General features: G+C 49.9%; 1 protein-coding gene across 1 annotated transcript in view; it reads right to left on the bottom strand.

The window, feature by feature from the left end:
* Positions 1-13216, bottom strand: part of Arhgef10 (Rho guanine nucleotide exchange factor 10) — an 86056-nt gene that overhangs the window by 30636 nt on the left and 42204 nt on the right. The window contains exons 12-18 of the mRNA XM_037211892.1: positions 11898-11975; positions 11485-11664; positions 9623-9739; positions 8024-8116; positions 4618-4788; positions 3103-3248; positions 2624-2780 (exon numbers count right to left, since the gene is read on the bottom strand). Of these exons, the coding sequence (XP_037067787.1) occupies positions 2624-2780; positions 3103-3248; positions 4618-4788; positions 8024-8116; positions 9623-9739; positions 11485-11664; positions 11898-11975 (942 nt within the window). The remainder of the gene's footprint in view (positions 1-2623; positions 2781-3102; positions 3249-4617; positions 4789-8023; positions 8117-9622; positions 9740-11484; positions 11665-11897; positions 11976-13216) is intronic.

Below are 13216 nucleotides of genomic sequence, written 5' to 3'. Positions count from 1 at the left end.
AATACAGGTAAATTGTTTGGTCCACATTGTTAATAATTGGCTATTTGTGCTAATGTGTTACTTGAAATTTATAAGAAAGGATCCTCTTTTTAAGATTTTATAAAATACTGAAGAGTATTACCTAAAGTTACCTCTTCAAATCCTATAGAGATTGTATTTAATGCTTTTATAATTGGCATATGTAAAAAGGACCATGGAAACAAAAGCTGGTGATAGAATTGCTCAATTATTATTGCTTTCATATTTTAAATTCAAAATGGTGCCGATATATAGAACTGGAGGCTTTGGAAGTACAGGAAAAAAGGTGTTTTGACAGTTATCAATGATAACAGCCTAAATTAAAAACAAAATTATATGGGATTGAGATTGGAAGATTATTGGATTCTGGTACTGGATATATCTATAATTTCACAAGAATCCTGAGATCCCAATTGGCCCCTTAAAAATTCTACCTCTAACCTACAAGGTATCGGCACAGCTCAGACGCCATTGCAGAACAGGATACTTTTAAATTGGAAGGATGAGGAAGGTCATACAGAAACTTTTCAACCATTTGTGCTACCTGACATTCCAGTGAACTTGTGGGGACGGGATTTTCAAAATTCTGTCAAGATTTTTCTATTGTTAATAAGACTGGTATTCCTTATAATCCTCAAGGGCAGGCTATAGTAGAACGCTGCCATCGTACCTTAAAAACTTATATTGCTAAAGTAAAAAGGGGGGAGTTAGGGGCTCATCTCTCCTCTCCACATTCTATTCTTTCCCTTGTTTTATATATTTTAAATATTTTATCGGTGGATTCTGCTGGAATATCCGCTGCAGATAAGCACTGGAGGACTCCTGTTGCAAATCATCCTCTGGTGCGATGGAAAGATCTTTCTACTGGCACTTGGAGGGACCCGATCCAGTGTTGGTGTGGGCCCGGGGATCTGTTTGTGTCTTTCCACAGGACAATGAAGTTCCTCTTTGGGTTCCTGAACGCTGTGTGCGCCCTGTGGCTGCTGCTGAATCCCAACATGGCAGAGACCTATTGGGCCTTCGTAAAAAACTCTCCCCTTCTGATGCCAATGGGGATTGAGAGCCCAATACGGCCAGCCTTGGCAAACATTATTCTAAGCCTAGGAACTGTAGCCATGTGGTTGGATTCCTCAGAAGGTAATGTATGGTAACTTTTTTCAAAAAACATTGAGAATGTATCACACCTTGGAGATTAAGGATAACTCTGAAGGTCAATAAACTTCATTTACTAACAGTAGCATGCCAGCTAAGCCTTTTTTGCATTTTGCAACCCCCCTCAAGCTGGTGTAGTACCTACTTTTCAGGAATGGCTCTGTGCAACATTTATTTGCCTCCTGAAATTCATCTAGCCTTTTTGAAGATACCTCAAAATTTGTGAGCCTGAATGTAGCCATTATTGAGGCCATTAGTTCTGCTCCTTGTTTGCTGTTTTTGTTTTCTGTTTTCTTTATGTTTCTCAGTTGTTCTCTTGCAGACCTGCCAGCCTAAGTAGTGCTGGGATCAAGAAAAATGGGCCTTGGTGGTTCGTGTTCCTGGAGCTGTGTCCATGCCAGTGGACCATGGCAGCTAGACACAGATGATGCTCACACGCTCCAGAAGAGACTCTGACATCACTGTTGCCATTGTTGCTGTTATAGTGGTGGTGGCCACTGCTGCTATTGTTTCTGGGATTGCTATTTCATAATTGGTTACTACAGCTAGCACAATGGAGACCCTGGCAGCAAAAGTAGCTACCACAGTTAATCTTTCTTCTTATTGGGCATGATAAATTTAATTCCACTTTTATACATTATAATTGGCTTTGAAAGTTGTAAAATTATTGAAACTCAAGTTCCATTTGCTTATGGGATACCACCTTACAAGGACTCCAATTTGCAGTAAGGCTCGTTTAAGAAGGGAATGGTTCAACTGCCTTTAGCCTCCTGGCTATGGGTGGGTTAGGACTTCTGTTGGTCTTTTCTGTGTCGCACAGATTGCAAGCCCAGTGCCACTTTGAGATCTTTGGCAGCAGTCACTCTACAGCTCACATGGTTGAGTCCGTATGATAATGAGTATTCAGAGACGGGTAATGCTTGGGGGGCTGCCATCAACCTAAGACAGAGCACTTGTGTGGCCTGGGCAGGTGTCTCTATGACGGGTAAGGTGGTCTGCTGGTCCCACGCAACCTAAGTCAGAAGCTCATTTAATAAAAAGGGGGGACCTGTGGGCGCCATGGGCCCTGGCCCCGACTGGGAGTGGCTGCGGCCTTGCTTGCTGACCTCGATCAGATGTCCTCCCTATTCAGATTCCCTGCCGGTATCCACCCTTCTGAATGCTTAAGGGAAGTTCCTTGTTTGTGTATCCTGCATTTTGGGCGTTAACAACTTAGATGCAAGAATGTAGAACATTGGGTCTGGAATGTAGACCATTGACAGCGAACTTCTGCCCTCCGGGGGTTCCTCCATTTGTGCTGTAAGCCTGTATGTATTTAAGGTTTCTTCCCTCTTTCAATAAACGGCATTCGACATCCAATCGTATGGATGACCCGCTGTCTCTTGTCTCTATTTTTTAATCCGCAGCCCTTCGCTCGGACATGGTGAACGGGTATCGGTAATGCAGGCGTTACCGCTACACAAATGGAAACACTCTGGGAAACACCCATCCGAAGTATATTTAGAGGATCAGCTAAATGACAGCCGAGAGCCACAGGGGACAAGGGAGGTCGGGGGGCGCAATGCAGGGCCAGCTCCAGCACCGGCCTACCTGAGTTCACCTGGACACACCTGATTTCCACCAGCAGACCCACTGACCCTCAACAACCCAGTCCCAGATTGGTCTGTGTGTAACGCTCTGGGTTCCACCCTCAGCAAGGCATAATAATAAAATTAATGCTAACACTACTACTACTACTAGATGATGATGATGATGATGATGATGATGATGATACAAAAAGCTTGCAATGAGTTTCCTTTCATTAAGGTACTGGATTTGGCCACAGCTCGGTGCAGTTCAGGTGAGGGATTGAACGCAGCCTCTCTCTCGTTCTCTGATGGACACGGCCCGTCACGCCAAGGCCGGCGACCCGTGACCTGGGCTTGTTCTTACCGTGAGCTGGCAGTGGCACACATGAGCACGTCATTCAGCATGAAGAGCCGGCGTTCTTTGGTCTTGATGATCTCTCCCCTGTCGTTGTAAACCGTTTCGATCACGTCATCGGATCGAATGAGGTACCGGTTTCCACTGCTGAGGAGCTGAGTGTTCAAAGAGGACACCAACACAGTCACTACCTCTGGGTTCACGCGAAGGAGAAGGGAAGGGGGACTCCCGACATACACAACCTTACAGTGTCCATGCTTTAGGACTCAGGGCCCATAGCTCCTGCTCTCTCCTCCCACAGAAACTACCGGGCTCAGCGTGTGGTTTTAAACTCCATCTCTTATCAATATCAGCACTGGGGGTGAAAGGTCACATAGCAACTGACTTTACAGCCAAGTTACGTCCGTATCTAGACTTGATTTGCTGTCCTTGTCTTGATCTGCTTGATTTGTTTTACCGCCATCAGTGACTGAGCACAGGACTTCCATGCAACCCGCCAAGTGTTCCACCACTGAGCTACATCCCCCAGGGGCTGTGTCTGGTCTTCCCATAGTCTGCCACTCTGTGTGTCACTGAAGAGACATCAGTTCCTGCAAGGATGCTCTACACGGATCAGTGCCATGGGATGTCACTTCGTGCTCATAACAGGCAACAGCACCGTTGGCCCACCTCTGAGCCTAGCCTACCACCGGACTGCCTAGCTCTCAGAAACTGGCTAGAAGCCAACGGCATCACGGGGCCTTTCGTGGGTGGCCTGTGCATGGGACCAAGGTCAGGTGCTTCCAGGCTGCAGTCAGTATGCCTTCCTTCCCAGTACGCTCTCACACCAAGCACCATGGAGACGCTCAACTTTAAATGATACAAACTATATCAAGAGCACAGGCGACTGTAATTCTCCATTCAAAAACTTTCAGTCATTGAGAAATCGGAGGACTGCCTCTCAAAATGCATAACTCCTCAGCAGGAAGCCACTGGATGTCATGGTCAAGCAGGACATCTCCCCCACCGAGGAGAAAAATGAATGTGGCATTAACAACAATGAATAACACCATACAAATTACCACGGTTCCTACGTGTGGACTGACTCCTCCCCACAGACGGGGTCTTAAACATACATGTGAAAGCCTATGAAGGTCAATAGTGTTCTGCAAGAAATCCTTCTGTAAAGAGGAAGTCCAAACAGCCTGGCCAAGGAAGGCACATTTTTGGGGTACAGACAGCTCAGCACTGGTGGATAAAGGCAAACAGCTATCTGTAACAAATTATGGGATTTTGAAACTAAAGCCAAGAGTTGTGGTTCTTAACCTTTTGGGGGTTCTTAGATCCAAATGAGGAGCTACCAAGTCTATGATCCCCTTTCCTGAGAAAACATGTGGGCAGAGGTCAAGGTTTTATGTGCAGTCCCAGGCATTCCCGGCCCTACCCACCACAGCGAGCTGAGCAGAGGGAGTTACCCTAGTAGTTAATAAACTGTTCGTAACCCTGGCTTGTTAGCAGGAAAGGGCCGAGGAAACCCTCTCCGACCTTGTTCAGGTATCTTTCATTGATGGCTTTTGCTATCTGTTTGACTTCACAGCGCTGGTCAGCATCTCTTTTCCTCTCGTTCAGCTTCTCCGCCAGGGTCTCGAGCTCCGTCAGCGCCATCTGAAGGGGCAGCCTGTCGGGGTGTCCCTTGGCCGTGTTCTTCAGCATGTCCTGTGAGCAGGAGGCGGGGCGTGGGTGGTCGGCAGAGAGGCGCGCGCACGAGCACACACACACACACACACACACACACACACACACACACGCACGCACGCACGCACACACGCGCGCGCGCGCACACACACACACACAGTTAGCAGACCACTCAGTCTGGAAGCTGGAGCGACATGGGCTGCCGGCCACCTCTGGAGGAGAGTCCGGGCTCAGAGAGGAATAAGAGTCATCTCAACACTTGGCTGAATATCCAGTCAGCTCTCTGTGTAAAAACGAAACTGCTGATGGAAAACTGTATAGCGTGGGCCCGACACAGGAACGTATCGCCATCTCAGACAGCCAACAGTGGCCAGGACAGAGCAGTCAGCCTGCATTTTTCTATTGGAGTCAAGCAAATGCACCGACTCCCTGAGTCCCCCAGCAGTGTTAAGTGCGCTACCGTGGCACCCGACGACACTCACAAGGTCGGTTCACCCAGCGGGGCTGTGTGCCCTGTCTCTCCACTCCCGACAAAGGCCCCGAACTTGAGGAAGAAGACTCGCCGCATGGTACCATGCAGGCACGCCTCACACCCCACTCTGCTCCTCAGACCCCATGTCTTCTGCAGGTTGAGGCCACGGCACTGTACCCACCTCATCCACAGGGAGTTTTCCCAACAGCATGTACTTAGGCTGAGTCTCCATGCCCCACCTGGTAATTCCCACAGTATTTCGAGCGTTTCCATTACCATCCCGTTATGGAGAGCTTGATGTCTCTATTGCAATTGTTCTGGGGTACCGTAACCCACGCCACTCAAAGACTGTGGACTTCACCTATAAATGCGTGTGTTCTATTGACCTGCTGACTGGCCACCCCCTGAACCTCCTTTTTCCCCTGGGGCCCCCTAACACCAGAGACACAACGGCACTGAAGGAGGTCGGTCAACAACCCTACGGTGACCTCTGGAGAGTCTCAAACTTCTCACTCTCAAGCAAAAGCTAGAAGTGGGGCCAGGTGTGGTGACACATGCCATCCCAGCAGGCCAGAGGCCCAGGCAGGGGACTCAAGGGTTCAAGGCTGAGATGAACAGTGAGTTCGAGGCCAGCCTGAGTGCTCTCTCACCTGGTACTCAGCTGGAACTGAGAGATCTCTAAGCCTCTTGGGGGAAATTCAATGTTCTCCTTTAGTAAAGACACCAATCTTGATGCTGATACAGTGAGAAAAAAATCAAACTAGCCAGATACGGCATTCCTCAAGCCAGCTAAGTGAAGAGACCCCCCACTTCTCCGCTCTCGGGGAGGCTGAGAGAGCTGCCGACGCTGGACAAGATGAGCCTGGAGTTGGCAAAGGCCGGATCAAGAGGTGTAAGCACAGAACATCCCTGGAACGCGACAGGAAGGTGAAGCAGCAGGTGCCGACGGAGACGACTCGGCAAGGGTGCCGCAAGATCCAGCTCAGATAACTGCCGGACGGACGGACAGACGGACGGGCTAGCCAATGAGCTTCCAGCGAAGGCCAAGCCTCCGGAGAACAAGACACCACTTCAGATTCGCCCCACTAGAGAGGAGCAGCCAGTGCCTGGCTCAGAGCCACAAAGGACAGGAGGACTCTGTTGGAGAGCAGAGTGGACATGCGGGGAGCTGAGATTGATGGAAGATGGTGGAAGATGATGCTCGCTCAACCATCCGAAGGCCCTGGACCTTCCCATCTCACCGGGCCTACTCTGCTTGGGCTCTGAACATGGAGGACAAATCCTAGCGACAGCCCGGGTCACAGCGTCTCCTACTCTGTGCTCTAAGCCCACCACGGAGAACAGCTACATAGAGGAAAGGACGTCTCTGAAAACAGTACCGATGCTTGCCCAAGCACGGTGCAGCGGATGTAGAGAAAAATCACCGGGGATGAGCCGGGGGGAGGAGCCTGAAGGGAGGGCCTCAATCACTGACCCCTGACCAAGGGCCAGAGAAGCTGGGTCCCGAGAAGGAAGCTCCGGCAAGCGCTGTGAGCAGCAAAAAGCGGCGACGAGGACTTCCACGTGTGCGTGAGAGGGCTGACTCCAGTTCCAGGGGGTCCTGGGTTCTGTTTATTTCAAAAAGGGTTTCATAGGCTGGGCGGTGGTGACGCATGCCTTTATTTAATCCCAGCACTCGGGAGGCAGAGGCAGGCGGATCTCTGTGAGTTTGAGGCCAGCCTGGGCTACCAAGTGAGCTCCAGGAAAGGCCCAAAGCTACACAGAGAAACCCTGTCTCGAAAAACAAAAACAAAGAGGAGCAGGAACTATCTGACTTTCACCCGGGGCTGACGCTGCCCCCCGCTGCTACAAACAGGGCTCAGGGGTGTTTCCTGGAGGGGCTGAGAGGCATGGCAAACACCCCTCCTCAGAACTGAGCAGGGTTCTGTATCACGAAGCACCCATCTTTGTGTACGTTACCACAGAAATCACATCACACGGGTGCCTTTTCCTGCATAGGCACTGCATGCCAACCGATTGCTCCCCTGGAGCCAATGGCAGCCTTTTCTGAACGAACATTCTCGCGGCCTTTCGCACAGCTCCTAGGCAGCCCCTTAACCAGTCCTTCATAGTAGCTGCTTATGATTCCTTAATGTTCAACATCTATTATTCTGGTCCATTAACTCCCCCACCTTGGCCAACTCTGCTGTGGAAAGACGTGGACATCGCCTGTACCTCTGATGACCAACTCCCCCCAAACACTCTGCCTTTTCAACAGGGAAAGATCTCGGCACAAACAGCCCAAAGGCTCCAGTGTTCATGACCAATAGGTCCTTACTCTGCATATACATTACATGACATTCTGTCAACAACAACAACAAAAACAAAAAACTACCAAAAAAAAACAAAAAACAAAAAACTCCAAAAACAAACCTCACCAAAAAACTAACAATTTACAGGTCTGGAGATGGCTCAGGAGCCAAGACCACTGGCTGCTTTTGCAGAGGACCCTCTTTGGTTCCCAGAATCCACATGGCAGCCCACAACCCTCCTTCAGTCCAGTTCCAGTGCCCTCTTTTGGTCTCCACAGCCACTACCTATGTGGCTGCTGGTGACTGTGCCCCGCTATCCCCTGTGACAGCAGTAGATTAGGGACCGACTCCTCCAGGGGCAGCCCATCTACTTGTAGCTGCAAAGGAGGTCTGCAGTTGTCGAGAGGGGGGAGCCTTGGGACCCCACCCACTCCTGGTCCTGGTCCTTTCACCAGAGTGACAAGCACATGCTCTCTGCAGGCCCGGGCTTTACCTGCAGCAGGAGGATGAACTGCGGGAACCTCTGGATGGGCCGCATCATAAGGCTGTGGAGCGTGACTCGGTCCGGACTGGAGTCCTGGCTCAGCTACGGGGAAGAAGGACAGGCTCAGTGCGAACAGAGGGTCAGCCCAGCTGTGTCCTTGCTGCATACCGAGTGAGGATGATGGACAGGCTGCTCAGTGAGAGACTTTCTAGAACACGTGGAAAACACTTCCTCCCCCAACCCCTGGGAGGACTCATTGCAGATGCTGGCCTGAGGAGGGGCCATACCTGGCTATTTCAGGCCCTGATATATTTCCCAGTATTCTTAGGGGGAATTCTTAGTTCCACATTGGCCCAGTCTGCTCTAGGAGAGGTGTGGCCCCTTCGGCTGCTTCAGAGAGAAAGTCACTCCCAGCACTTCTCAGTCACCTTGACCAGCATCTCTGAGCACCCAGGGAGACATCAGTACTGGACCACCTGAGACCCTGGGTGGCCCTGGCCCCGGGGCCACACCTGGGACATCTCTTATGATAACCCCACAGAGTGAGGTCAATGCATAGTAAACAGCACGGCTTAGCTAGGCCTAGACTCAAGGTCACCTGGCCCTGGGGAGAACACCGGGAGGGACCGTGGCCACCGCAATGCCACAGTTTCTATCACCATCAAGTTCCTGACAAAACTCTCAGAGGAAATCAATTTCTAACTTGGTAATGTCTCAGTTCCCTCTAGGAAAAGATGTCACAGCTCCAGGACACAGAGCTCAGCTTCTCCAAAGCCAGAGGATATTTAATCTCTGGAGGGCCCTCCTTGAGCTGACCGTGGTGCCGTGGGGACCTGAGCTGTGTTCCGTAGAAGGGAAGGGGGAAAGTATCCCACCTTAAATCGGGCATCAGTGTTAGCAAGAACACGTGCCCTGTGTCTGCACACCCCAGGCAGCAGACAGAAGCCAGAAAACAGTCCAAGGACCAAGAACACACTGTGCTCTAAGGCTTTATCATTCAAATGAGACTTGAGCAGGGATGCCCAAGGTCCTTGAAGGGGACTTCAGTCTGGTTCACTGTGCAGCAACCTCAGGGAGGCTTTCACGTGGCGCCCTCTTGCAGACCGGCACCTCCAGGGAAATGCCCTCCATCGTGGAACGGAAGAAGGCAGCAAGGGCTAGGGGCTCTCAGCCTGACATCAGGAGGCACAAACCCCACACCTCCAGCATAGGCCCCTCCTCCCAGGGTCGGCCTTTCCAGGCCTTGGCTCACTGCTCTGTCTCAGGAAGGGGGCATCATTTCCAACCGTAATCTGGACGTGAGCTACTGTCACTCCTGACACCATGCCGAGATGGGAGGCCCGGTCACCTGCGGGTTCTGACTGAACTTCCTTTATGTCTATATTCATGTAAGTACACTTGTAAGGTGGGCAAACCAAAGTTCCTTCAAAAGCTGTAATGCAGCCTAAAATCCCCAGAGCTCCCCATACCCAGGGATCGGATGGTATTGACTCTCTACAATAAACGGCATGCCTCGGTCCAGCTTCATTCCAAGGCACTTCGATATGGGACTCGTCATAAGAGACACAACACAGTTCACACCCGAAGCAGGGGTAGTGGGGTGCTTACCTTTAGGAACTCCAGGAAGGCGGGCTTGGTGGCGCACGTCTTCTTGAGGACGGCCACAGCTGTGCTGAAGTTGTTCACGTACTCACTGTAAGCGTCCAGCACCATGGACTTGGAGAACTGGAGAACAGAGAGTGGGAGAAGCGGGGCTTGGAACACGCCCTTCACGGTGCATTCACAGGACACACCGCTGTGGCTACATGTGGTTCTTATTCCCTGCATTCTTATTTGCAGTACACTTGGTGTCTACCTGGCTGGACACGGCTGGTCTGACCTCGACACACCTACCTGTTCCTGCACTTTGAGTTGGGGAGGTAAACCCTCCCGGCTGCAGAGGAGCACAGCTGGCCAGCTCTCAGTTTCTTTGGCAGACACAGCTTCCAGGAGAATAAGGGCCATCTCACAGCGGCCCCAACACCCTCCCTTGGGGCGCAACCTACCTCTGGAAACACAGGGTAAGGCCGACCCCTTCCCCAGGTGGAGCTATGACACCCATATGCTAACATCCCCTCTTTTCCTGCAAACGCCAAGGCTTCAAGATGCAGGACAAGGCAGGACTGGTGTCCCCGGCACCAACCTTCATGTTCTTTCACAAAGGCACCGTGTGTCACCAGGGACAGCCAGGTGACCGACATGAGCATAATGTAGGTTTACATGAGATAAACCTTTCTGTGCATGTGTGTGTGTGTGTGTGTGTGTCCCCATCCGTCCGTCCTGTATACTGACACTGAAACTGTTCTGTCCACTTCATCTCGTATTTGTACAAGAGAAGAGAGCTCGGCCGGCATTCACGCGCAAGAAGCTGAGGCGGGACACCTAGAGTTCAAGGCCAGCCTGGAATACGAAGCAAGTGTCTCAAAAAAATATCACAGGGCCAGCGTGGTGACTCAGAGGGTAGAGGTGCTTGCCCACAAGCCTGACAACCTGAGTTCAATCCCCAGGACCCAAAGAGCATGCAAGAACAGAGCTGACTATGAAAAGTTGTCCTCCGGCCTCGACATGAGCGCCCCCCAACACACACAATAAAAAATAAAATGTTGTTTAGAAATAAACAAATAAAAATAACTGTCAAAAGTTTGCCACATTACTAATGTGGCATCATTTAAGTATCCAAGTACTTTCCCCACAAACCTTCATGCTTCTATCCCTTTGACAGCGACCTTAAATCATCACAGAGCTAATCTGCTTCCTCCACGGCCATCTATATCCAGACGGAAAGGGAAACAACCCGCACTGTGCGTAACCCCCATGAAGAGGAAAGATAAAATGACTCTAGATCCATGACACACAAATACTGTGCCCTTGGCTTCCGGGGGGGGGGGGGGCTGCTCCTGTTGCCAGGAAATGTCACCTGCAAACGTTACAGCATCATATTCCTCTGCATCACCATGGAGGACCAAATCCTAGAGCCCCATAACAAAACATCCAGGCCAAAGAACAAAGGTTTGAGGAAAACACCCAGGTATTTTTCTGCCTCATTTTACCCAGTCACCAGGTATAGAGACTATCATGTAGAGAAAGTATGACCTCCATCAGGAAGGGGCCTGGTGACCTTACCACTACACGGACAGGGCCCTTGCTCAGGGACAAATGCACGACTCAGTTAAGTGACTGTGCACTCCAAACCTGATAAAGTGTGTACACTTAAGCCTTTCTGGACCTGTCCTTTGTCTCAAAGCTCTGCACAGTCCCCTTTGTCCCCCGGGCAAGGGGCCCTGCTCCTTCCCTGAAGGTACAAACTGGGTCAGGCCACTAACTTATCAGCATGCATCCTTACAAGTTCTGGGGTTCTGGGAAGGGATACCACCCTGAAAACAACCCACGAAGCTTCAGGTAGGGTGGGGGAATGGTGTCTGCTGAGTTACCGAGGCCACGAAAACGTCGCCGATTGTTTCCACGGCATCCCACTCAGACACACGGCTGGCCAGTGCGATCTGGAACATGGAGTGACATTGTAGGATCTCTTTGACACGATAGAACACCATCTTGAGCTTCCTGTCACTCAGGAGCCGGGGCTCCATCTCAGACAGTGGCTTCTCATATTGCTGAACCGGAAACAAGGACGGACAGTTCAGTCACCCAAGGTGGCAAGAGAGTTAGTCTCCCTTCCAAACCAATCATGTGACTCTCACTGTCAGCACACAATCACAACACTTACACTTTTTGGAGAATTTCTCAAACTTGTATATGTTTGGTCATAAATTATATGCATACAGAACATATACAGCAAAACTATGTATAAAAGGTGTGTGAAGTATGCAGCGTTGTGCTTAGGTACCTCCAAAATCCTCCGTAAGGCATCTACGTAGTTCTTCTCACTTTCAACAATGGAACCCAGGATGTACCTCCTTAGAACCTGTCAGAAATGTGAAGACAAGAGGGTAGAAAACTGCTTCAGAACACACACAGGTAAACTGTACTTCTAGGTTAAAGCTTGTGAATTAAAAATACATTTCTGCCAGATGTGGTGGTGTGCATCTTCAGTCCGCACAGGAGAGACAGAGGCAGGTGGGTCTTTGTGAGTTCAAGGACAATGCTGTTTACCTATCGAGTTTCAGGCCAGCCAAGCTACCCAATGAGACCATGTCTCCAAAAAATGTAAAATATTTTAAAAATAAGGAGACCTCTGAGGAAATGTTTTAAGTGGTATGTTAACTAAGTAGCACGGTGGGTATAAAACACACCTCTGTAGATACAACTGTCATCCTTTAAACCCCAAATTATAAACTGTAACAACAGCAGGACAAGTAGAATAACACTTGCTTATGCAACATCCATGATGTGAATTAACCAGTCAGGTGTCAAGTTCTCCATACTAAGCGACGTGCCGTTCCATGTATAAATTGAGGGCAGAAAAGCTTCAGTCTCAATCAAATAATGCTAGTAGCAACAGCAACCCACGAATCATTATTCTTCAGTTACAGACGAGCAGAATGCCTGGGAAGATGGAAGAACTGACTGTCTGCTAAGACCCACCTGGGCAGCGGGTCAATTCTCTCCTGTCATGAGAGACATTTGGTACTGTCATTACCCCAAGTACATCCCAGCAAGTGTCAATGCCAACAGAAGGGCAATAAGGCACAACACCACAGTAGAGTTGCCCTCAAGTCAACACTCACAAACACACTCATGCTCGACATAGCCATGTGTGACGTCATCGTCACACATGATGTGAACACACACACACACACACACATCACATTCACACCAGTACACACCAGAACGCTTCTAGGCAAACTTGCTAAATGGCATTATCTGAAGATACTGCAATGCCACCTAGTGGGCCAGGAAGTCATTTCCTCCCAAAAAAAACAACGCAGTTCCGATTTCAACCATGATTTACGAGACAGTCATTGCTCTCTTACAAAAAGGACTACATATCCAACCCACAAAACTAAGACGGCAATAAACCTTCCGAGGATATCTAAAGAAACTGTGTGTGTGTGTGTGTGTGTGTGTGTGTGTGTGTGTGTGTGTGTGTGTGTGTGTGTGTAAGAGACAGACAGACAGACGATGTGTAGGCCAGAGATCAATCTTGTGTTATCATCCCCAGGCACTTTAATTTTTTTTGAGACAAGGCACTTTGCTGGTGTGTGG

The sequence above is a fragment of the Peromyscus leucopus genome, chromosome 17 (assembly GCF_004664715.2).
Source record: "Peromyscus leucopus breed LL Stock chromosome 17, UCI_PerLeu_2.1, whole genome shotgun sequence".
NCBI classification, from domain to species: Eukaryota; Metazoa; Chordata; class Mammalia; order Rodentia; family Cricetidae; genus Peromyscus; species Peromyscus leucopus.
This window is presented reverse-complemented; position numbering and strand designations above follow the sequence as displayed.